General features: G+C 49.7%; 11 protein-coding genes across 11 annotated transcripts; 8 read left to right on the plus strand and 3 right to left on the minus strand.

Annotated features, from left to right (window-relative positions):
- Positions 1–782: 782 nt before the first annotated feature.
- BU24DRAFT_424288 (uncharacterized protein) lies at positions 783–2,010 on the plus strand (the record flags this gene model as incomplete). Its single annotated transcript, XM_033528462.1, has 2 exons — positions 783–1,704; positions 1,753–2,010. Coding segments are annotated over 2 exons (1,097 nt in total), but the record flags the coding sequence as incomplete, so codon positions are not given.
- A 49-nt stretch (positions 2,011–2,059) lies between these two features.
- Positions 2,060–3,679, minus strand: BU24DRAFT_393954 (RNA-binding domain-containing protein). Its single transcript, XM_033525211.1, has 3 exons — positions 3,616–3,679; positions 3,023–3,559; positions 2,060–2,970 (listed from the first exon to the last, which is right to left on the minus strand). Coding segments are annotated over exons 1-3 (999 nt in total). The 5' UTR covers positions 3,618–3,679; the 3' UTR covers positions 2,060–2,510.
- A 4,261-nt stretch (positions 3,680–7,940) lies between these two features.
- BU24DRAFT_493811 (uncharacterized protein) lies at positions 7,941–9,769 on the plus strand. Its single transcript, XM_033533999.1, has 2 exons — positions 7,941–9,215; positions 9,273–9,769. Exons 1-2 carry the CDS (start codon positions 8,184–8,186, stop codon positions 9,408–9,410), a joined length of 1,170 nt encoding a protein of 389 aa, XP_033381625.1. The 5' UTR covers positions 7,941–8,183; the 3' UTR covers positions 9,411–9,769.
- A 9-nt stretch (positions 9,770–9,778) lies between these two features.
- BU24DRAFT_234307 (uncharacterized protein) lies at positions 9,779–11,541 on the minus strand. Its single transcript, XM_033522213.1, has 4 exons — positions 11,161–11,541; positions 11,064–11,109; positions 10,594–11,015; positions 9,779–10,545 (listed from the first exon to the last, which is right to left on the minus strand). Exons 1-4 carry the CDS (start codon positions 11,327–11,329, stop codon positions 10,100–10,102), a joined length of 1,083 nt encoding a protein of 360 aa, XP_033381626.1. The 5' UTR covers positions 11,330–11,541; the 3' UTR covers positions 9,779–10,099.
- Positions 11,542–12,872: 1,331 nt separating this feature from the next.
- BU24DRAFT_424295 (G-patch-domain-containing protein) lies at positions 12,873–14,510 on the plus strand. The gene is made up of 2 exons (XM_033528463.1): positions 12,873–13,179; positions 13,233–14,510. The coding sequence occupies exons 1-2, from the start codon at positions 13,078–13,080 to the stop codon at positions 14,040–14,042; spliced, it is 912 nt and encodes a 303-aa protein (XP_033381627.1). The 5' UTR covers positions 12,873–13,077; the 3' UTR covers positions 14,043–14,510.
- Positions 14,511–14,650: 140 nt separating this feature from the next.
- On the plus strand, positions 14,651–16,849 carry BU24DRAFT_442423 (origin recognition complex subunit; the record flags this gene model as incomplete). Its single annotated transcript, XM_033530524.1, has 5 exons — positions 14,651–14,812; positions 14,860–15,320; positions 15,367–15,762; positions 15,809–16,690; positions 16,744–16,849. 5 exons carry the CDS (start codon positions 14,651–14,653, stop codon positions 16,847–16,849), a joined length of 2,007 nt encoding a protein of 668 aa, XP_033381628.1.
- A 64-nt stretch (positions 16,850–16,913) lies between these two features.
- On the minus strand, positions 16,914–17,609 carry BU24DRAFT_464100 (3-hydroxyanthranilate 3,4-dioxygenase; the record flags this gene model as incomplete). The annotated part of the gene is made up of 2 exons (XM_033532182.1): positions 16,914–17,397; positions 17,461–17,609. The coding sequence occupies 2 exons, from the start codon at positions 17,607–17,609 to the stop codon at positions 16,914–16,916; spliced, it is 633 nt and encodes a 210-aa protein (XP_033381629.1).
- Positions 17,610–17,922: 313 nt separating this feature from the next.
- On the plus strand, positions 17,923–18,822 carry BU24DRAFT_350056 (Ctr-domain-containing protein; the record flags this gene model as incomplete). The annotated part of the gene is made up of 4 exons (XM_033523627.1): positions 17,923–18,021; positions 18,085–18,290; positions 18,500–18,646; positions 18,708–18,822. 4 exons carry the CDS (start codon positions 17,923–17,925, stop codon positions 18,820–18,822), a joined length of 567 nt encoding a protein of 188 aa, XP_033381630.1.
- A 959-nt stretch (positions 18,823–19,781) lies between these two features.
- On the plus strand, positions 19,782–22,444 carry BU24DRAFT_442425 (fumarate reductase-like protein). The gene is made up of 5 exons (XM_033530525.1): positions 19,782–20,274; positions 20,336–20,404; positions 20,463–20,700; positions 20,757–21,220; positions 21,274–22,444. Exons 1-5 carry the CDS (start codon positions 20,238–20,240, stop codon positions 22,368–22,370), a joined length of 1,905 nt encoding a protein of 634 aa, XP_033381631.1. The 5' UTR covers positions 19,782–20,237; the 3' UTR covers positions 22,371–22,444.
- Positions 22,445–22,754: 310 nt separating this feature from the next.
- Positions 22,755–24,831, plus strand: BU24DRAFT_411056 (uncharacterized protein; the record flags this gene model as incomplete). Its single annotated transcript, XM_033526028.1, has 2 exons — positions 22,755–23,039; positions 23,095–24,831. The coding sequence occupies 2 exons, from the start codon at positions 22,755–22,757 to the stop codon at positions 24,829–24,831; spliced, it is 2,022 nt and encodes a 673-aa protein (XP_033381632.1).
- Positions 24,832–24,962: 131 nt separating this feature from the next.
- BU24DRAFT_234405 (uncharacterized protein) lies at positions 24,963–26,892 on the plus strand. Its single transcript, XM_033522214.1, has one exon. It carries the CDS (start codon positions 25,289–25,291, stop codon positions 26,657–26,659), a length of 1,371 nt encoding a protein of 456 aa, XP_033381633.1. The 5' UTR covers positions 24,963–25,288; the 3' UTR covers positions 26,660–26,892.
- The last annotated feature ends 318 nt before the right edge of the window (positions 26,893–27,210 follow it).

Consider the following 27,210-nt stretch of genomic DNA (forward strand, 5'->3'; position numbering starts at 1 on the left):
GGTATCACTTATCAAAGTATATGAGGTACCTATCATTGTATTCGGTTAGGATGGGTGGCGGGTATTTTTATAATTCAAGATTAGCATTTGGTATTACTCGTAATGGCGATAGGATGCATGTCCACGCGGCATTTATCGTATCTGTCCCAGTTCTCGATTGTGAATACTGTGGCACGAATATCCAACTAACCCTTCCCACGCAAGCACCAACAGACTTTCTATCGGCCTTGGGGCACGTGTGAGACATTTAACAGCGCTGTCATTCATGGCCAGCGAGACTACGCTGTCACCAATATGGTTGTCTTCACCATCGACATTCACAATCATGTGAATGTATGTTTGTCTGTGAGTAATTCACCACACTTCCAGTACGAGGTTGACTTGAGCGGTCGCATAAAACGACGCCCAGAGCAACGATACTTCTCGAACTTCTCAGTACGTCTCCTACTAACGATCCAAATCGACTTAATCCTTGCCTTCTCACAGTGCTCATATTCGGACGTACTCCGCCAAGGCAATGCCGACATTCACACGAGGGTCACTACCAGCAGAAAGACAAGAGTTGCCCACGAGATATCAAAGATGGGAACCGCACCATGACCGCAATCACGGAGATACGGAGAGTGGTTTTGAAAGCCCGTGCTTAGATCATATCATTGTCTCAGATAACAATAGCTTCGTAGATACTTTGGAGAGGGAGAACAGAGTCTGGCATAGGATAAAGCTTAGGCTACCAATACGCCCCAAATCCGCTTTTGCAAAAGCCTTCCCTTACCACCCACTCATGTCGCCGAAGAACTCTATTAGCTCTTCTTCGCAATGGGGAATCGAGACAGACCCGAGGTCCGGAGCATACAAGGCATCAAGCCCCAACATCAAGGGTCGAGAAGTGAATGGCGTAGAACAAGACGTTGATCACACCGAGCGCAGTCAGGAGAGCATCGAGGCTATTACATCTTCAAGGCCGAAACACGGTCCACTGATCCATTTACCTATTGCGACTTTGAACAGTAATGATAGAGGAAGCCCTGATACAACATACTGGAATAATATCTACTCTCTTGATGAGGATGCAGCGTCTCATACCTCATCCATGACAGCACACCAGGAATCAGACCCCTCAAAGACCACAGCCCAAAGGAGGAGATCGATAGGAAATGATTCCGATGATTCTCAAGAAAGCTGCGTAATGTGCAGGGAGAACAACGAACGTCGCAGAAATCAAAGGTTCGCTTCTGGTCTACCAAACGCCCACGAAGCATCAAGGACCCAACTCAAAGACGATGGTGTAACGGACGTCTCCGTGGACGATATTGCCCCTCCTTTGTCACCCACATCATACGATGCCTTACTGGAAAGTTACAGAGGCACCATAGTCATCCAGGTAAACCTGATCCGTGATCTCCACAAATCGCTTGACAAATACCGCGAGCGGGTCTCCGACCTCGAGCAACATGCAATTCCAAGATATTTAGAGTGGGCCGAGAACTCACGGGTTTCGAATGAGCGTTTGAGCAAAGATATTGTAGACCTGAGAGATAAGAATGCACGGCTGAGGGCTGCCCTTGTCTTCAGTAATCAGGTGATCGCTGGCTGCGTGAAAAGAGAATGGGCGATTTGGAAGAGTGCTCAGAAATTGATGCAGCCAGAGGAGAGAAAGGGGCTGAAGGATCTGGCGAGACGTGTCTTTCGACGACCAGATAGGTATGAGTCTGACCTCGACAACTCGGATTACACCACTGACACAGAGAGGCGCGGCACAAACCACTCTCAGCAGAGAGCCGAGATGGAATTAGACATTGCTGGGCACCAACCAAATATGGCTGAAGTAGGTAGGCTTATTGCATCCTGCAAGCGAAGCATTGAGATCTTGCAGGAAGATATCGATGGTATGTTGGAGCTGGTCAAGGGCGCAAAAGGCAATTAGCTAGGCACGGCGCATATGGATGCAAGGCTCAAGCAGAGTAAACTTGTCGTCAAGGGCGTCGAAGATACACAATTGTAAAGTAGATGATCTCAATTTCACTCAAACCACCAGTTTAATTGATGGATGTCTGATGGTCATCTTTACCCTTCACTGCCATTATGAGCGATCATAAACGTGCACGCGTTCCGTAAGAACAAAATGGATCCTCCCAATCGGGTCGAAATACTGAAGAAGGCAGGGACTGGCATTGAAGACATTAACATTCATCATCTTCTCTCATGTGTTGTTCCTATATAGTGCGGACAAAGTCCCACCAGACCAGATATACGTGCATCATCCTACTCTTACAGACATGCGAGGCAAAGTGGGGAATGCAAGAAACAACCCTAGCCTTCTAAACTATAATACAAATCCCTCGTCGCTTAATTGAATACCGGTTAGTGCGATAAGTCTGGACATATGGTACTTGCTACACCCATCCTTTTGTGAAAGCTCCCAGCACTTTTGGGGAAATGGCACGCAGGCGCTTCAAGATTTCCAACTGCTAGAAGGTATGCAAAAACTGTTTCTCAAGCCGAGTACTTCATCGACTGTTGTCCTTGTCGGATTGGGATTCGCCTGAAGCGCCATTCCTTTGGGGTGATTGCCTCGTTGACTTGCTATAATCGACTCGCAGCGTCCTGCCATAGATGGTCTTCTCAGCAAGAAACTCCTTGGCAGCAGTCGCGCTTGCGACATCGAGGAAATCAGCGTGGGAGAAGCCTCTGGGCACGCCGGTGCGTCGATCGATTGCAACACGAACCTCCGTGACGTTACGAATGTCACGGAAGAGTTCATTGAGATCTTTGTCGGTCATTTCAAATGACATGTTTCCAATGAACAAGGTCTTGGTAGGGTCAGCTGGCCTTGCCTGCCCGCCCCTGCGAACTTCTCTCGGTTTGTGGTATTGGACAACCAGATTTCGTCCCTCGAAAACTTGCATGTCGAGGTTCTGTATAGCCATATCGGCATCAGCAACCTTCTTGTAGGTAACATGAGCAAATCTTATGCGGCGTTAGTAATTGCGTCTAATCAGAACGGAATGTCATGACATACCCTCTGCTAATTCCTCGGTTGTCACGGGCGATCGCAAGACTTTCGATTTCGCCAAACTTAGAGAACACATTCTGGATTTGTTCCTCGCCCACCTCATAATAGAGGTTTCCCACGTAGATAACATTACTAGGCTCGGCAGGTGCACTAGGTTCGCGGAGTGGGAATCGAGATCTTCTAGTCGAGCGTTGAGCTGTCTGAGCCGCTGCCGCCAGCGCATCCGCACCGACAGTAGCAGAAGCATTTGTCGGCGGGGCTTCTGCAGCTGCTTGCACCGGAGTCAGATTCTCCTCGATTGGTGCCTCTGCAGCGGTCTGCGCAAATGCTTCGGGTGCCTCAGACTGAGCAGTAGCATTTGATATCGATTCGGTTGTTATCTTGGTGGCATCATCGCTGGCAAATCTCCTTTGAAATGCTGGAATGATTCGGGTGTAAGCGTGGAGTTTGAGAGAAGCTGGTGTGATAGCAGCAACTGATCGTGGTTGAGTGAAAATCGCCTTCGAGGACACTGCGCGAGCGGCGGTTCGGCGTAGAAGGTACCTATAATACAATATTAGCAACTTCAAAATAGGCACTGGCAACACATCGAATCTTACATGATGAATGCTGGCACAGAGTACAATTAATACGATATAATGGGGTCTTGTGTTTACGACTGCGGGATGGCAGTCACAGAAAATCATCAAAATCTTTGGTACCAGACTACAATCATATGGTCCGTGCATTATCACGAGACTAGTACTTTTCAACGACATCCCCATTTCAACTCTGGCCTTTCTAAATTGTGTAGGCATATGGGAAGGAATTATTGTGTCGGTAATTATGTGTGTTCATGCCTGCAATTTCATGCGTTGATTTTGTGGGAGCTGGCTATCGGTCATCAATTGAAACAGGTCTTGGGGTGATCGTAACACAAAAAACGGTGAGGCAGCGCCTAGACAGCAGTATCACAAATGTGATTTTGGACCTTGTGTGTGAATGACATGCATATCGGTTTCTCTTCGGTTTCATGGGGCGAACATAATGAATTGTTTGTGGGGTCATGTGCCAAGTGTCGAAGGATCACATATGGGTATGGATTCGAGGTGGAGAATCTATGAACGGCGAAGTAAAACAATCGCGGAGAAGCAGGGCTTGCTGGGGATAGAAATCTCACCAAAGCACTTTGCTATCACCTGCCAGAACCTGTGGCGAATGAGGTACCACAACGCTGATCGGAGTTTTGACTCGCTGCTGCGGGTGCTTCCGCGATGCAAAGCCGTTGATCAGAATAGACCTTGGTGTGCTTTAGATGACGAGATCTGGGGTAGTACAGTCGTGTAGTGTTAATAATCCATTGCCAGCTAACTAGCGGGCGACAACGATACTCGTGGGGTCTAATTGCTCAGGGATAGTCAACATGTCTAACATATGGAAAGGTACTGTCACAAACATCCGACTAGATGCCTGAAGATCATGTGGATTTCTCGTGCGAAAGAGTCTGGATGTATACATACATTGTACATTCACGACCCTATGGGGGAATGGGCAGGGCTGAGCGAGAAGGCAACCGACCCCACGTGGGCCAAATTATATTTATATCCCATTCCAACCTGGAATTCATCGGTACGATCAACATCTTAGATTTCAAGATCTCCATTGGATAACAATGATTTGGAATCGAGAAATGCGCCTTAAGGGCTATGAAAAGTCCCTGAAACACCTTCATCTCGTCATCAAACCAACCGCTGGTATACTACTGTGCACATTTCGCTGTTTCTTTTCTATTGAGTTGAGCCGACGAACCAAATTGTTGTGAGATCGTTTATGATGTCGGCTTGACAGATGACCATTCTGCTTTGGGTGATAGATTGCCACCCTGAGTTTCGACTGCATGCCACCAAAACCCGGTGCGTGGCATTGTAACGCAGTGATGACTGTACTCCAGATCGCTTCAGTGTCTCTGGTGATTTCTGTTGCTTGATTGAATGGCTGGCCGTATTGTAATGATTGGGATTGGTGCAGTAGAACCGTACACTATGGTTGCTCGAAAATTGATATATTAGGGCTTTATCGTGTATAAGGTTTACTGTTCACCAAATGATAACTCTCACAAAGAGAATTTCTCATATGATGCCAATGACACAAGTTATCTTAATAGATGTCAAAGCATATCGGAAAAATAGAGTTTCGAGGGGAACCATGGTCTGATGCTGCGTGGTTAGGCAACAAGACGATCGGCAGGATATCCTTTTGGGGCGAGCTGAATTGATCAAGAGAAATTGCGGGTAGATTACCTTATGCCACATGTGTGCTATCGGCCAGTCAAGTTCACTGATATGACGGTTTACAGTTGTATCTACCGAGCAATAATTATAGATCTGTTCGCTTCGGCAGTCTAGATACACGACACGCGGGGTTGGAATACCAGAGCAACTGGCATGCAGAAAGACAGATGTCATCGGTGTGATACCATCGCTGACTGAGGTCTTTGGCAAGATGAATAGCCAATCAGCACGGGTCCCGCTTGTGAAGGAATTAAGATGCAGTATGTAATTCGGCTGTAGTTGGCCCTTAATAAATCCAGCCCGGGGGCCGCAGCTGCTAGTATGTCTAGAACTGATCGTTTCAACCACGATTGAATTGTTCCATGAGCCCGGCTGTGATGTACTCTAATCGGTAGATCCTGCCCGTCAAGATTGCATCCGCGAGGAATCTGGATATGAAAGTGCACTCGTGGCCAGGAAGCTTGGCACTGTACAATTCGACTTGTGTGCTTCAATATATTGCTGACCACCAGTGAGATGTTACGCAATGAAAGAAAGGTGTGCCAGTGACAAGGCAGACCTTCGGGGGTTAAGACCTAGGTACGACCGGAGATAGTTGTCGAAGAAGAGCAAGTATGCTCATGTTCGATCGAGGCGTTACTACTTGCAAAGCATACTGAAGTCTGGAGCTATTAGGGACGTACTTTACGGCGTATTAGGTTTATCGCAGAGATTCGTGGTAGTGTTCTGATGGGGTAAGTTAGCAAAGAACTGGTGGTCCACGCTCTTGTGTCTCCCGCTCTCACTGCCGCACAACGTTTGGTCACCGACCCGGCCTGACCCTTACATTAGAGACGTCCTGGTATGTTCTCACTGATAATTAATAGGTTGATTCATGTCTGTAGTCATGGAGATCGTGGCGCATGCAGATTTTTGCTGATCGTAGTTAGACGATTTGGCATGGGGCCAGTCACACATAGCCCCCACACCGCGTCGTCGGACTTCACCCGTTCCTGGACTTGTGTACCGTAGTTTGTAACGTCTTTCAGTCCAATTGAGTTCCAGATAATCATGTTTCTTTGGGGCTCGTAATGAAGGATGGCGTGGGCCATGCGATTCAACACTGAGCGTCACATCGACTCCGTCGGCGGATAAGGCTGCAATATCCTAGCGAAGAACATGTGCATCACGACGCCAGGGTGATATGTCTTGTTTGGCTTGACGGCTCATTTTGGTCTCGGACTTGTTGGCATGTCAATGCTTCACGATATCTTCCACACGGTCGTCTGGTAACTTAGCGTTGGTATCTTTTCACGGCCAGTGATTACGCCGTAGGCCTACTGGAATGGGAAGAGGGACAGTAGTCACTATCCCTGTCGTTACAATGCCGAAAGCATGCGGAATGGATGACAGCTACGCCTCAATGAAAATCGTGCGAGTGCGTATCGATAGGTGTGAGGCCTGCAATTGAAGCCTAGAGACAAAAGAGTGCCTCGAAGTGGCTCAGGCAGACCCTGGACCTGGATTGTGCTCCCGTGTATCGTTCGAGCTTTTCTGAATGTTGACGTTTCTCTGTCCCTGAGACATTGAGTTTGTCCATGAGTCCATCATGGGGCCGTACGGCTCCAACATAAATACTGACAGGAAACCAGGAAGTCTGAATGTTGAACAAACGCACTCGATCAACACCACTATCACCACTTCACTGCTCATCTCTTTCTCGCTATCACCAGAAATTTCGGTCTAAATATCGAATACTCCAAATCGACAACATGTCTCGCACCGAGCCTACGAAGCGATCTTCCGCCTCTCAAACGGTAGTAGCAGAATCAAATCCTATAGGATGTATGGACCCACATTTGGCTAATATCAAATAGGGTCAAACCAACACGACGAGTTCTCAGCAACAGCAATCAAACGGCACTCATGCCAACCAGCCCACTTCACCACTTGCTCGTTGGCTGCATGAGAAGCCGCATGAAGGGCCGTGGCATACAGAGCAGCTTCGAAGTGATCAGCACCACGGAGGATCCTCTGGTGGGAACAGGCAGAATTGAGCGAGTATGGGATTGGACGTTGACAATGAACGTCTGAATGGTCCAGGCACTCGGCAAATCGAGAATGTTACGCTTGGATAGGAGGCAGTTGTATGTGCAAGAGATGTGTACTATATGTGTCGTTATAGTAGATGTGTAGCAGGTTCCTGAATAGACATCTGTAGAGGTTGGCAATGTATACTTGATTGAGTCATGATAGCCAGTGTTTGGACAGTGACATGACCAAAGGAAGAGGGGGGAGTTCGAGACCCTGATGTGATTGATAAGAAGATGGATGATATATAAACAAAATCTGTACCTACCTGAACTAGTTCTTACCGTACATGCGGTAATCACAAGTGCAGGATGTATGTATTTATCGGTTCGGAGGGGATCCCGTGGACTCCCCTGATGAGGCTGAACATGGGAAGAAGTTACGCAGTATTGTACAAGTAGAAGTAGGCCATGGCCGTGAAAGATGTCATATGCAGTTAGTGGAGAGAGGCAAGAGGTTTTGCGGATCCGCCGTCTTTACTCTAAGTGGGTCGCTATCGGCAGTGGTCGCGTTTCTGCCCGAACGCCAATGGGGATTGGGCAATTCAATCCGAGGCAACTTTTCCGCTCTTCAAACAAGCTCCAACAAAAGTCTGCATTCTTTTCACTTATCCAAGGCTGGTACTTCAATAATTACAAAACATTTTTATTTCTTTTCAGAAACGTGCCATGTGGGTTCAGTGGCGGTGATACTTTATTAGTTCTTCTTCCCCGCAGCTCGTGCCAGTCTCAGTTCCCAGTGCCTCCACCGCGGTCAACTAATCACTACAACTACATCCATCAACCTCCCCCTTGACGGCCTTTTCCCTCTCATGATGCGTCGCCGCCATGATTACAGAAGGTAGTGCCATCCCCCCAATGGTTCAGGGGAAATCAATGACTTCGCCACCATCGAACAAAGGCAAAGAGACTGCAACTCCATCTATCGCCTCTAAGATCGCTCGCTCTGCTTCCGGTCTCGCAAAGGGAGCCGTGGGAAGCTCCGACGTATCGGGAGCATCACATGCCTTAGACCTGAACTCCAAATCTTTCAATGGATCTTCCTCGCGGGCCGCAAACCACTGGCTTCAGGACATCCCTTCTCATGTTGCGACTCCAAGTGCGAGTGGCCAAAGTGGTTCCTCCTACCAAAGTTTTCGGTCAAGTCCAGTACGGGAACCCGATGATCGCGCCATCAATGAATTTCTGAATGGGTCGCCGGAGAGCCTGAGCTTTGAACTCGACCATTTTGAACCTCTTGAAGAACGAGACGTGAACGATTCTCTTCCTTGGATGTTCCCTGAGCCTGGCGCCTCATCCACAGATCAAGATGTCCAAAATGTTCACACTGGAGACCAATCAGAAAACGACCAAGCATTGCGAACAATGCACACCCCATACGAGGAGAACGAAATCCAGGATGACCAAGAGATTGAAGAATTTTGGCATACTCACGTATCTGCAAAATTGGGAGAATCTCACAATGAGCAAAACACAACCGACACACACGAAGCCGCATGGGCAGAAAATATCTCTCTCATGCGGCTCAACATGATCCTCGGACATGTGACAGAGAAGAGTTCACTGATCTCGGCACGGGATTTCGCGTCTGGCTTGATACATCAGGAACCGGTATCAGCCCATCACGTGGCCATCGACCACATCCACAAAATACAACAGGAACATATACAAGCCATTGAAGCGCAAGAGTTCCGTTCACAAACTTCGAAAAATATCTCTTCAAACCAAGTCGTTGACCAAACGAGCTCACGGATACAATCAACTCACGTATCTCATGCAAAGAACGTCAATCAAGTAGCTAGCCCAGAGAATGTGCCATCGGAACCTGAGTTCCACTGCGCACGAGCCGTCTGTCGTGAGGTATGTTAATATTGATGTCTCATACTTTGTTTTCTCTCACTAATGCCATCATATTAGCGCTTCAAGGATCCCGCAGCTATCCGCCCATATCCAGGCGCACGCTGGGGCTACAAATGTCCCCATGACGATTGCACCGCTCAATTCCAAACATACAACAAATGGACCGTGCACATCTCACAACCTCATCATCGATAAATGTAAGAGATAGAAGAAGAGAAGAGAATGGCCGAAATCGTACATATTGTTTTTCCACCGATTGTTGAGCCGTGAGCCTTCGGAATGCTTCGGAAGCATGGAGGTGTTGTGTTTCAAACGGCACAGGAGGGAACACCCATATTGGGAAAGCTGCATGATCGGGTGTGCAACGTCAGGAGAACGACAAACGCCGAACAAGTCCGCCTGCTCCGGCCAAAGTCTCTTTTCAAGGAAGTTAATATTACAGCATAGCATAGCGTTTATAGGCATGGTCAAATGTACGATATAGTAGCAGACTGTTGAAGATGAAATGTATATATTTAGAAGCTTCGCAGCATTATCAAAGATCTTTCAGTCCCAATTTCACATTGTTTGTACTCTTGATCGATATGTTAAGATGCTTCGCACTTGACGTCCAATCTGGCGATGCACACATTTCGTCCATTACTACTTGGCAAAAAATCATACAAGATGGAGATTAGTGGTGGGTTGGGCAGCCAGTATGGGGCATGTTAATCCGGGTATCACGACGATGGCCCAATCTTTCCCAATCCAAAAAACCCCAGTCAACACCCAGAACTAAGTATTTGAAATCCCGTGCTCCCCAGAAGTTTTATCATAGACTGGCCACGAGCTATGGCATCCTGTCCCTGTTCGAGCAGCTATCGTACTTGCAGTGTTCCGTTCCACTAGGCCGACGAAGTAATGTTGAGTCCGATCTTCGCTAGGGCTGGGCCAACGTCCAGTTCAACGTTGACTGTGTTGCCTTGGATGGCAGCCTCGAAATAATCGAGGTGTTCGCCATTTGCGACACTTGAATTGCCCTTGATTGCGATGGGAACAATGCCGTTCTTGTACTTGCTCCTGATTGCGGAAATGACCCTGAGCTGTTGAATCTTGCTTTGCATAGGGTAGCTATTATTTCCGGGCTTCAACACAAGTGCCGGAAGGAGGGATGTTCCAATGTCTTGGTCGTCAATGGAAAGGTTCATGGTCACATCACCAAGATCGATGGTGAGCACAGATGGGTTGGGGATGTGGACGTTTCCGACCATGTTGGAGCCATCCTCCAGAACAGCATCTTGACGTAGGATCTCAACGTCGGAAATGGAAAGGCCTTGCAATTTGTTCAAACCTGATATTGTCAGTCCGGTGAAATACTATTCATAGTACTCGTACGTACCTTTCATGGTGATCTTTTTATGGTAATCAACAGAAATGGGCTGTAGTCCGGACTGGCGGATCTTGGTCTTTCCGTTCATGTAAACATCGAAGGACTCACTGCCCATCACAGCTTTGTTGTACTCGACGAAGTTGTTCTTATCAGCGAAGCCGAGTTGCTGATCGACAACGATTTCGGTTTCAGCCTCCGCCTTGGTTTCGGGTACTGGAAGAACGATGAAAGGGTTCTTTCCTTCCTCGTCCAAGGACAGCCTGCCTTCGAACGCCTCAATCGTTGGGTGGAAGCTGCTTCCACTCTTTGCAAGACTCACGAGCTTGAGGTGGATGCCGTTGGGAGTCGGGCTACTGACGTCCTGCGACGTGACCTCGAGCGTCGAAGCGTTGAGATCGTGTTGTGCTTTCTTTGGTATACCGACGTATATTCTTCGGTCGATTAGAGCGTGCTGTGTATGTATGATCACAACTACTTACATTGGAACAACGACTACTACGACGATAACGCCAATAACAAGCAAGTCTGTGCTATTATCAGTTTCCGTAAGAGGAGGAATAGTTGATGAAGACTTACCACACCACCAGAACTTTCGACAGTGATTCTTGACTCTTCCACCTGCACCCGGTTTTGGGCCTGGAGGATACAGTGTGTTGATGATACCTCCCTTTTTACGAGGCACCGCCTCGTTTGCATACCCATTGTGCGCCACCTCTTCAGTGCGTTGACTGTTCTTGTCCTCCATCTTAACGATTTCGAGTCTCACAACTTGGATCTGAGAGAAAAAGAAAAGGATGGAAAAGGAAAGGTGAGGAGGAAAGATTCAATGTTTGCACGGCGGTGTCTGTGCGAGTATAAGAGTGGATGCTCCGGGGTGTGGAGCTCATTATGAATGTAAATATCTGGAGAATGAGCACATGCGCGCCTGGAAGCGAATCATCCTTGTCGCGCCTTTACTATATGGGTGGTTAAGCCGAAGGATAGAGAGCAGATCGCTCGGAGGCTCGAAAAGAGATGAAGTGGCAATAGGGATATGCTGGAGTGTAGCGAATCATAATCATTTAGTTGTAGCTGGATACGGAAGGCGTCCGAACCGCTACCCTGTCCTACATCCCTGAACTACTGAAGCCGAGGTATGGCTTAGGGAATAAATATGAAGCACATGCTTCTCATGAAATTCTCTCTTGCGGCTGACACCGTTGTGTGTAGATTGCTTGCTGGGAGCTCTTGACTGGCTGCATGATCGAACAAGTCAAGAGTCTAAGCAGGGTGTTGCTCTCTCCCCATTTGATGCTATTGCTGGGGGGGCGTACTAGCCGCCACCACATGCTGTCTTGTCTTCTGAAAGAAAGGGCAGGATTCAATATGTCCAGCAAAAAAGGCCACCAGTTCGGCGGCATCGATCCCCAGAATGCGCGGCTGGGGCGCGGAGTGAATGCTCGCTTAGGCTTAGCTATTTAGCGGCTGTGGGGAAGTTAGGATCATTCTGGGGGAGCAACGCCGGCTGACGACCCGTATGCAGCAGAATCCCCTCTTGATCCTGCAGGCACATTCGTGGTGATTTGAAGCTAATACGGGATGTACGAGCTGATAAAGCTGTGCCTCAATAGCTCGAAGCTTTTTACTCCTCTTTTCACATGACATCAAAGAGGTGATCATAACTTCCGATAGCAACGATATCGTGAGAAAAATAGCTCTTCACGCTGTCGATCAAGTATCAGAATGGGCCCTGCCCCAGTCCGCGATCAATCATGGTCATTATGATAGATACCGTCAGGATTCTTCAGGAATAGCGCGTTGTTCGGTCGCGCATTGCAGCATTTCATCGCATTCGATTGCATGTGAATGTCCGAAGTGACGATCAATCGTTGAGGCCAACGATTGGCATCGTGAGTGATCTTGTGACGGTTCCAGGCTAGACGCCCAGTAATCAAATAGGACTCTTACAGGCAAAACGCCACCAACTTACCTTTTACGTTTGTCGTCGTTCTCAAATAAGACCTCGACTGCTCAATCGATTGATCCAAGCCTTGGACTTGATATTTGGAGGAACTTTCACAAGGGAGCAGACTCCAAGCGATGAAGACGAATATTTACGCAAAAGCTTGGGAGGACAAATGATGCCTTGGCCGAAGGTAGGGTATCCTACTCGTAACAATTTCAGGGGAACATGGGGTTCCTGGGGATGGTCGGGTCTGGGGAAAACGAGATTAGCGGCAGCACGAACCAAACGCATACAAATCTGCCAAGGTGCGCTAGCTTCTGAGAGTGGATCCTTGAAAGCTTCACCTCAACAGCAATCACCAAAATCCCATATCTTGACTTCGCAATCAACGAATGCACCTCTTCGATTTGCCGCCAAAATTACAAATTTCAGAACGGAGCCTTCATATACCCGTGTCCTGAATATCAACAGTCGACTGACCTATCATCGGCCCTTCTCGATACGCCTAACAACCTGCTCGGTAGTTTTACCTGACAACAAACAACAAGATGGCGGATTCGGAATCTGAGGAGGACTACATGAATATGATCATCGAGGAAAAGCCAAAACAAGAAACCTCGATCCAACGCGCTGCGCGACTGCGAAAAGAGGTATGTTCACACTTGTTAAACATTTAGTATCTCGTTGTTGATCGAGGCTACAGCGCGAAGAGAGAGGTCGACCCAAACCAAAAGCGGAACTTCAGGCCGAGCAGGAAGCTGCAACAAGGGAAAGACTCGAAACAGCTTTACCATCTACGAACAAAGGATTCAAAATGATGGAGAAGATGGGGTTTAAACAGGGCAGCACACTTGGAAAATCCAAGGATGCAAGAAAAGAACCGATCGGAATACAAACCAAGGACGATAGGTCTGGCATAGGTCTTGAGTCTGAGAAGAAAAGGAAATTCAGAGAGCAAGCAGAAGAAGTACTCAGCCGGGCCAAACGCTCCAAGGAAGACGAGGGCGATTGGCGCGAAATGCAGAGGCAGAAGCAAAAAGAGGGCAGACGGATGAAGGATTTGGCAAATGCACAAAGAACCGCTGAGCGACTAGAGGATGTAGATTTCGAGAGTAAAGATCCGACAAAAGTCCCGCTTAAAAGCATCAACGTGCTTTGGCGTGGCCTCAACCGTCAGCGATTGGAAAAGTTGCGCGAGAAACGGGAGAAGATCCAGCTTACAAATAGCCTCACTTCAAGACTACCGACACTCGCAGCTGAGAATGATGATGAGGACAATGATTACAAGATAGCATTCGGTAGCGCTGCAGAGTCTTCATTCGTCGACGACGACCTGGACGATGGAGACGAGGAGTTCGAAGAGTTCGAAGCGCTGCCTGTTGAAGATCGACTTCAAAAGGTTGCCGATTTTCTGCGTGAAAAACATCGATATTGCGTATGGTGCGGAGACCAATACCCTGATGTGGCCATGGAAGGCTGTCCGGGCTCTACTGAGTCAGCCCATGACGACTGAGCCATCAGCAATCGCCAATTTATTGAGTAAGAACATGCATCATTCTTGCTACCTGAAGGCAATCATAGTACTTCAAGTGGCCGCCATGCTTTCATATGCTCCCCACTAACCTCTCAGGTTATAAGTCTTGCTCGACCATTAATGGCAAGTATTCGTGGAAGAGATGCGGGTAGATTGTCTATCAATATTGACAAGCAACGAGACGAGTCTCTTGCGGATCACGTTAGGTTCTGTGATTGCTTATCTGCAGTCGTAAACAGATATTATGCTGAGAGCAGTACACTCATCCTCTTGCAATTGCAGTAGATCAGGCCTTATGGAAATGTAAGATAGTTTAGTTAATGAAGGGTTAAAGCACATACTACCCTGAGCCCGAGGGACCATAAAGCTTACGGAATATCCATGAATTCAGAAGAGAATAATGCTAGTATTGTGGTGGCTCTTAATAAATTCGAGATTCAGATCTGGTTCAATAATGAACCTGGAAGATTGGCTGGGTGAGGCGCTTTGACCAATTCGCGACGTCCTGTGATCGCGCGCTTAACCGTCGCGTACCTTCAAACCCCCTAAATGAGGATCTCTATCAAAGGCTCAACTCTAACGTCATAATGGAGATTGAGCATCAAAGATGTTACATCTACTCTCCAGCAGAGGAGAGTGATCGTCCCGCAAAACGCCAGCGTACAGGCCAGTCGAGTCCCGATGCCGCATTGTCCAAGAGACTCCAGACTTTTCGGCAGCTTTGGCAGAAGCAAGAGAGTCTTGTCCAGGTAGGGAACTTCATGAAAGGGAAAGCACCAAATACTAATTGTGTAAGGCAACCCTCGAAGAGGCAGATTCAGCAACCCAAAGGAACATCATCGATTTCATCTCTGCATCAAAAGATGATGCGCTAGATCACCGAGCAATTCCAGCTGGGCTCATTGTTGCAGGGCCAAGCATCGCCTCTCACGGTCCGTTCTTTGAACGACTGGGTCGGAGAATCGAAAAGGAAACACGTAGTTCTTACTTAGTGTTGACTTCAGGCGAAAGCCCTAATTTGAAAACGCTTTTGAAAAACCTTATCAAGAAGGCTACGTCACGAGCCGAAAACGAAGACGAAGACGAGGAAAGTGGCCGACCAACTTCTACCAGGAATGGACCCAAGATCCTTGATTTTGACCTAGCGCATTTGCACGATTGGCAAGAGAAGAACCAGGCCAGCAATATTATTGTTGCAATCCAAGATAGTGAAGCTTTCGATGCCGTTGTTTTGGTTGAATTGATCGAGCTCCTATAGTACGTTTGGATTTCTATACCTTGGGACCAGCTAACATTTGGATAGCTCGTGGTCAGACCGCATACCATTTATATTGCTCTTTGGTATCGCTACTTCGGCAGAGAGCTTTGAAGATCGTCTCTCCGCCAAATTACCTCGTTATTTAGATGGGCAAAAGTTTGATGTCACGCAATCTGATGAGATCATTGAAAGGTTGTTCGCTGCGACTATTGCCGGTTACGATACGCCCCTTCGTATGGGATCTAACCTGTGTCGCCGCATTCTCGATAGACAGAAAGATCATGTACAAAACGTACAAGAATTTTCAAACGGTCTGAAATACGCGTACATGTCTCATTTATACGCTTCCCCCCCAAGCATATTCTTGAGCGAGGAGCTACCCTTTGCTCAGGTGCCGCCTAGTGCCCTTGAGGCAGTACGAATCGTACCCTCTTTTAGACGGTGAGTAGGCCCGAGATCTCAATCATTTCGAAGCTGATGGGCGAAGATGGGTGGAGTTACTTCTCAAGGATCGCAAGACCCAGGAAGTCCGCGACCTTCTGGATTCAGATGAACACTTGTTCAATAGAACCCAAGAACATGTCAAAGCGGGCCAAAAGAAACTGAACGCCATAAGCGATGCAATCCGAATTGTATCGAGCATCCGAGACTCTCTTCAGATGTCACCAAGGGTGACACTCGCTTCACTATGGATTAGAGCTGCGAATGGTGAATTAATTGACTCGCCTCTTCTCCGCGAAACTATGCTATCTGCTAAAAAGGTATCCTCCGACAAGATCGGCCGAATACTGGCCTCGTTGGCTACGCTTTCTAGCCAAGGGAGATGCCCGATTGATATGGCATTCTACGAGCAAGGCTTTGCACAACTGATCAGCAACAACACCGATTCTACACCGCTCCGGACCCAACACGATGTCCGCAACGAAAGCCTGCGAACCACTGTCGTGGCACAGAAAGTTCTACTGAGCAAGCATAAGGCAGCCCTGTCTGAACAAGATAGGGCATATTCGGATCTTGTAGGAAAGTTCAACGACGAGCTGGAGCAGTACTTGAAACAAACTTTGATTGACCCCCGAGAGATGTTCCTCTCCGAGATCCTGCTGTACGATCTCAAATCCCCACATACTGAAGTCTTCCAACCAAAGCCGCGTTTCGCAATTGAACGCGCGCTTGCCTCGCCGCACGACTATCTTGGTTGCGAGTGCTGTGGAGGTGATGCAGCGCTCTCGGCCACCCAGCCGCCTACGTCCATCCTGTACCAGCTGTACCTGGAATCCGGATCGTTGATCAATGTCAGTGATCTTTGGCAAGCGTTCAATGCCATTGTTGGGGGTGGAGAAGAGGACGAGGAGCGCGAGGTCCATACAAAGTCAGCAACCCCCTTTCCAGCATATTAAACCTGTCCCACTAACCCATACACAGAGCTCTATTCCAGCGCGGGCTGGCGGAGTTAAAACATCTCGGAATGGTGAGATCCAGCAGGAAGAAGACGGACCATGTCGCGAAGATGATGTGGAAGGGGTTGTAAATACAAGGTATCATATCCAATACACGATCAATCGCATCGAACAACTAGGGGGAATTTTTCAATATCACTTCGGCGGCGCAGTATCACACAACGTGCCACAATTCTTGCAGGTCCTCGCCTCCGTGTCTGCCTTGAAGTTGTTGACCGCCTCCTTGATCTGCGTGCCCAAGTCCGTGCAATGGAACGCCGCCTCATGCACCTTCTCCCCGCAGTTCTGACAGTACCACCTGAGTCTATCCAGGCTCTCCTCCGGCCTGTGTTGCTCCAGTACGATACCGACCGTGTCCTTGAATCTCACGGGGTTGTGCGGGGTGTTGGGTGGCAGGAGGAACATGTCGCCCTCATGGATGTGGATGTCGCGGAACTGGCCCTCGTCGACAATCTTTAATAGCATGGAGCCCTTGTATTGGTAGAACCATTCTGCAGTCTCGTTGATATGGTAGTCGGTGCGTTCGTTGGGGCCGCCGACGATCATGACGGTTACATCCTTGTCGTATACGCAGTAGTTGTTAATCGGCGGTTGGAGCATGTGTGAGTTTTCAGAGATCCTGTACATTAGAGTTAGTACGGAAAAGACATGTCCGTGGGACTTCTCAAAACTTAACGCGTACCATTTCGAAATATTCAGCGGACTTGCCAGAAGTCGCATGTGAGATGTGCTTGTAAACAACCGTTGCGATGCACGTTGCGGAGGTTGCAATGAAGCTCTCGTGCGCAAAGACTGCTGCACGAGGCGCGCGGTTGGGGCGAATGTGCGCATTGTGAATGTCATCTTCGCCAGAGCATATCAATTCCAAAGAGACCAGCTCGCTACGTATACAGGATTCTAAAGCGAATTGATAGTTATGATGTGACGTTGGCAAAAGAAGCCGAAGCGCCCGACGGCCGCGGTTTCTGGAGAATGGATAGCCCCACGTGAGTCCGCCCCGCGCGTCGTCGTACTCTCCGGGAAGCTGTGTGTCCGTGCTGATGCGACACCGACACGACAGCTACGGTGGTGCTGTTGTAATAGAGCTGAGGACAGCAACACAGCAACTCTCACAAACCTCGCTTTGCATTTACGACTTTCGACTATGGATCACTCTCATATGGATCATGGAGGCATGGATCACGGTGGTCATGGAGGCCACGATATGCCTGGTATGGGCGGTGGACACAAGTGCAACATGAACGTATGTAGCTCCCTCGTTGTACTCGGTATCCTAAGCTATAGCTAACAACTTACTGCTTTGTAGATGCTTTTCACTTGGGATACTAAGGATCTCTGCATTGTTTTCCACGGCTGGCATATCGATGGGACCGCGTCCCTCATCTTCTCCCTCCTTGCGATCGTTCTGATGACCGCCGGATATGAAGCCGTCCGCGAGCTCTCGAGACGATACGATCTATATGCGAAGAGTCTTTCCGAGGGTAGAAGGAGCGGGGATGATCTGACCAGTGAGTCTTCATTTCTTATACATTCAATTAGGGCAGGATCGCGCCTCATGTTGCTTTGCCAAACTTGAGCTGTTGAAGGAACACCGAGCGTGAGCCGCGCGGAAGCTTCAACGTTCAGGAACACACTGGTAGAGCGACTTGGGGACAGTACCAGTCTGTTGTTTTCTTTTTCCCCTTTCCTTACATGTTCATCTTGCTGGAATGAACGCTGAGTCGTGCTGCGCAATGTGAAGACGACGCGACTGAATCAAGCTCATTGCTCAACCCAGGGAGACTCACAGGCAGGCCGAGCGAGCAGCAGACAAAGATCATCAAGGCTATTTTGTATGCGGTCCAAGTGTTTTACTCGTTCTTTATCATGTGAGTACCTTCCCAGGGCGAAGTCCGCCGGATGTCTAGAGGAAGTTGTTGACATTTGAAGGCTGCTGTTCATGACGTATAACGGTTGGGTTATGTTTGCCGTTGCGGTTGGCGCTTTCGTAGGCTATCTGCTGTTCAGCAATTCGTCCCCTACCAAAACAGCTGCCTGTCATTGATTTGATAAAGATATTTTGTGTTGCAAAGCTTTGCTAGTAAGCGAATGAAGATCTTTGGAAGTCGCAAGCGTTGGTCATCAGAAATGGATATGGTAGTCTGAGGAGCGATGTTCTTGGTGTTGTTGCGCGTGGCCGTGAACGAACTAGATGATGAAACGAATGGCAAACAATACGAAGATAGTTCAGTGGTAATCATATATCTTCGCTGGACGACGTCTAGTCTGTGTCTATTTAACTTTAATGTGAATTCTAACCAGTTGCTGCATCTCTAGATGTTCTCCCGGGCTATTCTAAACTCCACTGCAAGAGCTCTAGCGTCAGGTTCGGCAGACAATGGCCCGAGGATAACGGCATCTTGAAATCTCTCTTATTTTGGTTGAGAAAACAAATCCAAAGAATATTTGAACGTCGCTTGATTAATGACCGAGACGATACAGCAAATGACTCAAATTGCTTTTGCGGTGACCGTATAATGGGCGTATTGAACAGGATGTGTTGGGTACGGTAATTCTAGTAGCCGTCCATAGCCAGGACTCGGCGCCACTTTCCATTAGGGGAAGTGCGCGTTGGAGTTGGCCGATGATGGGGGCAGGGGAAGTTCGAGCGACATTGGTTAAGAAAATGTTATGATTATTGTATGGGGTTGGGTTTGCCAGACATCTTATGTGGAGCAAAGTTGGTAATAGACAGAATGAGGTAGGTAGATCGAGCACGCGCGCTGTCAGGTGCGTTCACATGTCAATTGGAAGTCAGATATTGTTCTCTTAGTGTTTTTTGGGGGGGGAAGGCGATTCTCCCCCGGATTTTGGAGGGCAGCCAGTAACTCGGCCTTCGCTCCGGAGGCTCAGCCTGGCGTTGGCCCAGCATGTCCGCATGACGGCGACGAGCATTTCACATGCGGCGTGAGACCGTCAGACGTCCGTGTAGCGCCGCCAACCTACCAGCGTCATTTAGGATTGGCTTGAGGTGGGCCGGTGCATGGTTATTGACCGTGGGTAAGGATAAAAAAAAACAAGGAGGTCGGTCGTACGTTCACAAGATCAAACACCAACATTTGATTGTGGTAACTCTTCTCTCGGTCCATTCCCAAGTGCTGAACTTCAGAAGTGATCCCATTCGCTGGAGCAACCGATCGTTCGTGGACTAGCGTCATTTGTATGGGCCGAGGCATTTGCTTAGAGTGAACTGACTCTGTGCTCATTGTCGCGGAGTAAGAGCAGCCAGCAAGCATAGTACGAGTAGTACATCACCATTCTCCGCCATCCTTTCTCCACGCTACTTAACTCCCCCAGACGCCCTTTCACCCGTCGCCACGCATTCCTTCTTTTTTCTTCATCTCTACTCTCCCCCATCTATCCCTTGCCCTATCCTAAGATACCCCAATACCCTCCTCATCACGTCCACCAACCACCAACATGGCACAACAGAAGGTCATTGTTGTCGGCGCTGGCCGTAAGTCTTTCCATCTACCCCGGATCATGTCAACGGCTTTTCGGCTAACTCTCATATTCAGTCTCCGGTTTGAGCGCTGCTCACACTATCTACCTTAACGGTGGTAACGTTCTGTTGCTTGACAAGAACAGTGCGTATATGCCTTTCCTTGTATTCGTTGCCAATGCGAGTCGGCTAATCGTCAATAGACTTCATGGGAGGCAACTCCACCAAGGCCACATCCGGTATCAACGGTGCCCTCACAAGAACTCAAGTCGACCACAAGATTCAAGACAGCGTCAAGCAATTCTACGATGATACCCTCAAATCTGCACGAGACAAGGCTCGCCCAGATCTCATCAAGGTCCTCACATACAAGTCCGCCGCTGCCGTCGAGTGGCTGCAGGATGTCTTCAACCTTGATTTGACCCTCGTCTCGCGGTTAGGGTAAGTCGATTCGCCTTCAAATTCGCAAATGCGCATCATGTACTGACTGGCCATAGTGGACACTCCTTCCCCCGAACCCACCGTGGTCACGATGCCAAGTTCCCCGGAATGGCCATCACCTACGCTCTGATGCAAAGATATGAGGAATTGGCCGAGTCCGAGCCAGACCGTGTCCAGCTCATCAAGAAGGCCAAGGTCACCAAGGTCAACACCGAGGGCAATGTTGCTACTGGTGTCACATACGTCTTTAATGGCGAGGAAGTCACCGTGGAAGGCCCAGTCATCCTTGCGACCGGTGGCTATGCTGCTGATTTCACAGAGGACTCTCTGTTGAAGAAGCACAGGCCAGACACCTTTGATCTTTCCACCACCAACGGCTCTCACGCCACTGGTGATGGACACAAGATCTTGATGTCCATCGGCGCCCAGGGTATCGACATGGACAAGGTCCAAGTGCATCCCACTGGTCTTGTAGACCCCAAGGATCCCACAGCCAAGACCAAGTTTTTGGCCGCCGAAGGTAAGGCATACCCGATTTCTTTCATCTGCAGCAAATCAACTAACGTTCACTAGCTCTCCGTGGTGAGGGTGGTATCCTTCTGAACAACAAGGGTCAGCGGTTCTGCGATGATCTCGGTCACCGTGATTATGTCTCTGGAAAGATGTGGGAAGAGAAGGAGAAGGGCCAGTGGCCCATCCGACTTGTTCTCAACTCAAAGGCCTCCAACGTTCTCGACTTCCACACAAGGCATTACTCTGGTCGTGGCTTGATGAAGAAGATGACCGGCAAGGAGCTTGCTAAGGAGATTGGCATCAAGCCCGAGGATCTCCAGGCTGAGTTCAAGAGCTACAACGCCATTGCCAAGGGCGAGAAGAAGGACATCTGGGGCAAGAAATACTTCCACAACCTTCCTTTCGACATCGATGACACCTTCCACGTTGCCCACATGGAGCCCGTTCTTCACTTTACCATGGGTGGTATCGAGATCAACGACCAGGCACAGGTTTTGAACGCCGACGGCAAGCCTTTCGAGGGTCTGTTCGTCTGCGGTGAGCTTGCCGGTGGTGTCCACGGTGCTAACCGTCTTGGCGGTTCCTCCCTCCTCGGCTGCGTCGTCTATGGACGTGTTGCAGGTGACTCCTCATCGAAGTACCTCTTCCAGAAGGCTTTGAACAACGCAGGTGGTTCCGCGGTTTCTCGTCTTGGCCAGATCTCCCTCCACATCGATCCCTCGCAGCCAGGCAAGGTTTCCGTAGAATGGGGCAGCGGGGTCGTTTCTTCATCCGGAGGTGAGTCGAAAGTCGCACAACAATCCCAGCAGTCAGCTGCTCCAGTTTTGAAAAAGGACGCGGACTCATCAGACCCCGGAAAGGTATCCAAGCCGAATGAGCCAAAGAAATTCAGCGTTCCCGAGAAGGAGTACACCTTGGAGGAGGTCGCAAAGCACAACAAGAAGGACGACCTGTGGATTGCAGTGAAGGGTGTCGTCATGGATCTGTCGCAGTGGACAGATGAGCACCCAGGTGGCCCTCAAGCTCTTTTCAGCCACATGGGACGGGATGCGACGGAGGAGTTTGAGATGTTGCACGATGACGAAGTGATTCCCAAGTATGCGCCGGAGATCGTTATCGGCAGGGTGAAGGGACAGGAGGTGACATTGGAATACTGAAGTTGATAGACGATTTGATTTATGTACATGTACTTGTAGCCTGTTCTACCGAATGAATTTCAAAAGAATTAAACATCCTTCTTGTTTTAAGTGTCTGGCTTTGTGTACCAATATTAATTGTATATTGAAAAGGGCGACTGTGTCCTGGAGACATTCTTGAGCATGTTTGCATTGCACACAATTGCCCTTTCCGACTGACGAGGCACCTTCGCCTAATGGCCTGACCCCGGTCTAGCCTACCCCCCAAACCCCGGTCGCATCGCATGTAATGTGGGTGCCCCCTTTGAACATTACGCAACGTCTATTCGGTCTGGCCAGCGAAGTACACGACAACTGGCTTCGAAAAATGCTGTGCAAGCTTCTGTTACGACAATCACTCGGACGATGACCGCTTACGACGATTATGGGATGCCCGTCGGAGCATACTCTGGGTCGGAGAGCCTCACCCACCAAGCATATCGAGTCACCCGCGCATTCCTCATGTACAAGATCAAACCTATTGTGGACACAAGATGGAGGGATTTTAGTAGAAGGCCGTGGCACTTGAGATCTCTGCTGAGCTTGGGGAGGATATTGATTGTCATATGGTTTGTCACATTATACTGGGGAGAGCGCTCCGCATACACCGGACATGTTGATTCATGTCGATGGGAGAACTGGGAGAACTGGGTATGGAAAGCCAATTGTACACCCTCCCATGGCGCGCCTACTGACTGTTACGCAGGGAAGCAATGCGAACCCTCATAGACTTATGTTCGTCGCCGACCCTCAACTTGTCGATCCACATACCTACCCTGGCCGACCATGGCCCCTCAATACGCTCACCGTGAAGTTCACCGATCAGTACATGCGCCGAACGTATTCACAATTGCAAACCGTACTGTACCCTGACACTGTGTTCATGTTGGGTGATCTATTCGACGGAGGAAGAGAATGGTCCACGCGTACAAGCCAGAGCCCGGAGAAGCAGTACAGAAAGTACGGTACTGGCTTCTGGTTACGAGAGTACGATCGTTTTGGGAAGATATTCTTCGGCCACTGGCGCGATGGGGGTTTGCTGCCTAGGCCTGGACAGCCGGGAAGAAAGATCATTAGCAGTTTGCCGGGCAATCACGACCTGGGGTTTGGGAAGGGAATCCAGACCAGCGTACGGAAACGTTTCAATGCGTATTTCGGAGACGGAAATCGGATCGATGTCATTGCGAATCACACGTTCGTGTCATTGGACAGCGTGTCGTTGAGTGCGATGGGACAGGAAAATGCAGATGCTATGAAGGACTTATGGGAACCTTCTGCCAAATTTCTGGAGGGCGTGAAGAAGCAAAAGCAACGGCTGGTCCAGGAAGAGCTTCGAACACAGCAAGGCTTGACAAGGAATTTACCCTTTCAACATGGGATTATCGAAGCGAGTGGTCTGGCCAGCGCCCAATTACCCAAGTTCAACGACACGGTTGCTGAGTTCCCTACTGTTTTGTTAAGCCATGTCCCTCTGTACAGGGCCCCGGGTACTCCCTGCGGACCTCAAAGGGAACATTGGCCGCCGACTCCGCCGCCAAAGGGCCAGACCGAGCCGTTGGAGAACGACGACCGCAACGCGATCTCTGTGAGTGGAGGTTATCAGTATCAGAATGTGTTGCACCGCGATATCACAAAAGACGTGGCCGACCAAGTTGGTAGCATTCAATACGCATTCTCCGGCGACGACCACGACTACTGCGAGGTGGTACACCGAGGTTACGCCTCAGGCGGTGGAGGAATCAGAGAGATAACTGTGAAGTCGATATCATGGGCAATGGGTGTACGGCACCCAGGTGTTGTGCTGGCAAGCCTGTGGAACCCTGTTGACGAGCTTGGAAATCCGCTGGAGACAAATGAGCGGACGCTGCAGACGCACCTCTGTCTGCTTCCCGATCAGCTGGGTACTTTCATTCGTTATGCCACACTGTTCGGCCTCACGGTGCTCACATTGAGTATTCGAGCCGCTTTGGTCGCTGCAGGAATAATCACTGCGAAAAGTCAGCCCGCAAGAGATCCTCTACTTCCTGTTACCGAGAAGTCCTCTTCGGCGGAGAACGAGAAAGCCTCGAGTTCTCCCTATCCGACAGAGCCCACACACGAACCCAACAGCTCCAACTCCTCGTCCACCTCCGACCGCGGCAATCTCCAAGTCCGCAATGCAAACACTCGAGCGCGCGACGGGAGTCCCACTCATGGATACGGCCTTCCAACAACACCAGGGAAGTATACATACCCCTTAGTCCAACATGCGGGTTATTTCGGATCTTCCGACGACGAAGAGTCGAATCGAAAACCTGACAAACCATGGGGGACGTCGGGTGCAAAGAGAAGGGTCCCTCCAAAGAAGGGTGCCGCCCTGTTCGCGCATGAGTTTTTGCATAGCATTTTCAAGGTTGGTGGTGTGGTGTTCATTTGGTATTTCTGGCTTATATGGAAATGGTAAACATCCGTATGGATTCTTAAAAACGTGTATTATTCGCTACGCAATGTAAGATCAGCAAGGAGTACAGCATTGGAACCATCAATTGTGTGTTCTGAGACAAAAATAGAGATTTTGCAAGTCAATTCTACCCGCATCGTGTGTCGATCAGGTTCGTTGTCGTGTGCGTGTGATAACCACCACATGGCCACCCCCGCCCCCACCACCAAGCTTCCCCGAGCTCTCGGAAGTCCGCAAGCTTGCCATTCCGAACATCTATCACTCACGACACTACAAAGCTCAATCACAACTACACCTATCTCCGCCTCGAGGGATGTTCCCAACACATTGAACACGAAACGAATGCCTCGCCAATAACCCAGTACCTCCTTTCGCAAGAACCCCAAACTCATCCACACCTTACCTATCTCTTCAAAACAACCATTTAGACAATAGAAACAACCTCACTTAACACCACACCATGGCCCCCTCACCACCACCACCAAGCCAACCCAGCACCGACGACGCCCTCCTCGCCCGCCTAAACGCCCTCAAGAAATCAAGCGTATCCCTCGACACAACCCCCGCACTCTCCGGCACCACACCTTCATCACCACCACAACCACCGTCGTCACAAACCAACGACCTCGCAGCCCGCTTTGCGCGCCTCGGATCCGCGAGTCCCAGCGCCACACCACCGCCCTCTTCAAACAGGCGCGCAGACATAGCAAGTGGACCGCCGACCATAGCGCCCGGCGCATCGAGCTACCTCGAAGGCGTCGCGGAGGGCATTGGTAGCAGCAGTGGCGGGGACGTCGAGTTCAACGAGGAAGACGAGAAGAGTCTCGAGGAGCTTCTTGCGGAACTTGAGATTGGGAGCGGGGGTGGTAATGATGAGTCTACACAGGGTGGGAGTGGGAATGACAGGCCGAGTTGGGATGTCGATGATGGGGAGGAGAGGGATGTGAAGAGTTTGGTTAGGGATATCAGGTCGATATTACCTGATGTTCGGAGGATGAGGGAGGAAGGAACGCAAGAGGTGCGGGAGAGAAAGGGCAAGGTAGAAGGGAAAGGGGAGGGATTGACGGATTGGGAGAACGTGGAGTTTGATGTTGGGGGGAAGGGCGTCAAGGGTGCTGGGGAGCGCAGCGAGGATCATGAGGATGACGATGAGAATGGCGATGGAGATGAGCAGGAAGACGGTAAGAAGAAGTCCGAAGACGAAGAAGCAAACGACGTGATAGCGCGCGTGATGGCCGAACTCGCCATCGCGAAGAAATACGACAACCTCGACGACCCATCTCCTCCCAGCAACGACAATGACGATGAGGAACCCTCCAACCCTCCCACATCCACCAAACCACCAACATCACAATCTCCACCCAAAAACCAACAAGCAGAAGGAAACGACTCCTCCCCCTCCTCCTCAGGAAACACCCCCCTCACCCTCCCCTCCGCCCCAACAACAACCCTCCCCCGCGACTCCCTCACGCAGACCCAATCCCTCGAAGACGCCCTAACCGCCCGCTTCGCCTCGCTCTCCCCATCCCCCCACTCCAACGACCTCACCCTCCCGTCCGCGCCCTCCTTCTCCCCCGCCAAGAAGCCCCCGAAAGTCACCGCGAAGTTCACAGACGAGGAGATCGAGTCCTGGTGCGTCATCTGCAACGACGACGCGACGCTCAAGTGCCTCGGCTGCGACGGCGACTTGTACTGTCGGAACTGCTGGATGGAAGGGCATAGGAGCGAAGGCGCCGGGTATGAGGAGAGGAGGCATAGGGCGGTGGTTTATAGTAAGGATGGGGAGGGCGGCGGCGGGGAGAGGAAGCAGAGGGTTGCTGCGGCGGGTTGAGATGTCGTTGGACTCTTTCGATAGTGGAAATAGCCCCGAGTCCCCGGGGGTATAATTTAATGCAATCAATCGGATTGACAAACCATTCAATTAAGTCTCTACCACGAGACCAATGAAGAAAACGTGCTCTTGTCCGTAGAAAGACACTCGTACTGCACCAACAAAGCATCCATCCATCAATCATTCACCGATACCAATCGCTAGTACCCGTGCATCACTCGAGTCCTTTTGATGTTTGCCGCACACCGCCAGGTACCGCTCTAACGACTTCCAAGAATAACTACCTAAAACAGTGGGGTCTGCACGCGCGCCTAGTAGTTAAGTGCTACAGCCACCACTGCTAGTCGTAAGTAGGTAGGTACTTGTATGATTAGTTCTAGGAAGAGAAATGGAAGAGGTTTCGAGTGGGACGGATTCTGGAAGGTATGGCGTGGGGAGATAAGGGCTCTGACAATCTAGTTTTCTCAGCTTCTTTTTTTTCGCTGGAGGTAGGTTGTTCGAGCACGAGGTAATCATAACCAATGCATATCGATGCTCAATTGCCTGGAATG

The sequence above is a fragment of the Aaosphaeria arxii genome (assembly GCF_010015735.1).
Source record: "Aaosphaeria arxii CBS 175.79 unplaced genomic scaffold BU24scaffold_6, whole genome shotgun sequence".
In the NCBI taxonomy this organism is placed as follows: Eukaryota; Fungi; Ascomycota; class Dothideomycetes; order Pleosporales; genus Aaosphaeria; species Aaosphaeria arxii.

Excerpts from the sequence above, each read along its gene's own strand:
- BU24DRAFT_393954 (XM_033525211.1), bottom strand. Across the intron at positions 2,971-3,022 it reads AACCGAGGAATTAGCAGAGG|ATTTGCTCATGTTACCTACA; the intron begins GTATGTCATGAC and ends ACGCCGCATAAG.
- BU24DRAFT_493811 (XM_033533999.1), top strand. The coding sequence starts at position 8,184 with ATGATTACAGAAGGTAGTGCCATCCCCCCAATGGTTCAGGGGAAATCA. Across the intron at positions 9,216-9,272 it reads CACGAGCCGTCTGTCGTGAG|CGCTTCAAGGATCCCGCAGC; the intron begins GTATGTTAATAT and ends CCATCATATTAG.
- BU24DRAFT_234307 (XM_033522213.1), bottom strand. The coding sequence starts at position 11,329 with ATGGAGGACAAGAACAGTCAACGCACTGAAGAGGTGGCGCACAATGGG. Across the intron at positions 11,110-11,160 it reads TCGAAAGTTCTGGTGGTGTG|ACTTGCTTGTTATTGGCGTT; the intron begins GTAAGTCTTCAT and ends ATAATAGCACAG. Across the intron at positions 10,546-10,593 it reads TAAAAAGATCACCATGAAAG|GTTTGAACAAATTGCAAGGC; the intron begins GTACGTACGAGT and ends TGACAATATCAG.
- BU24DRAFT_424295 (XM_033528463.1), top strand. The coding sequence starts at position 13,078 with ATGGCGGATTCGGAATCTGAGGAGGACTACATGAATATGATCATCGAG. Across the intron at positions 13,180-13,232 it reads CTGCGCGACTGCGAAAAGAG|CGCGAAGAGAGAGGTCGACC; the intron begins GTATGTTCACAC and ends TCGAGGCTACAG.
- BU24DRAFT_442425 (XM_033530525.1), top strand. The coding sequence starts at position 20,238 with ATGGCACAACAGAAGGTCATTGTTGTCGGCGCTGGCC. Across the intron at positions 20,275-20,335 it reads CATTGTTGTCGGCGCTGGCC|TCTCCGGTTTGAGCGCTGCT; the intron begins GTAAGTCTTTCC and ends TCTCATATTCAG. Across the intron at positions 21,221-21,273 it reads CAAGTTTTTGGCCGCCGAAG|CTCTCCGTGGTGAGGGTGGT; the intron begins GTAAGGCATACC and ends AACGTTCACTAG.
- BU24DRAFT_234405 (XM_033522214.1), top strand. The coding sequence starts at position 25,289 with ATGGCCCCCTCACCACCACCACCAAGCCAACCCAGCACCGACGACGCC.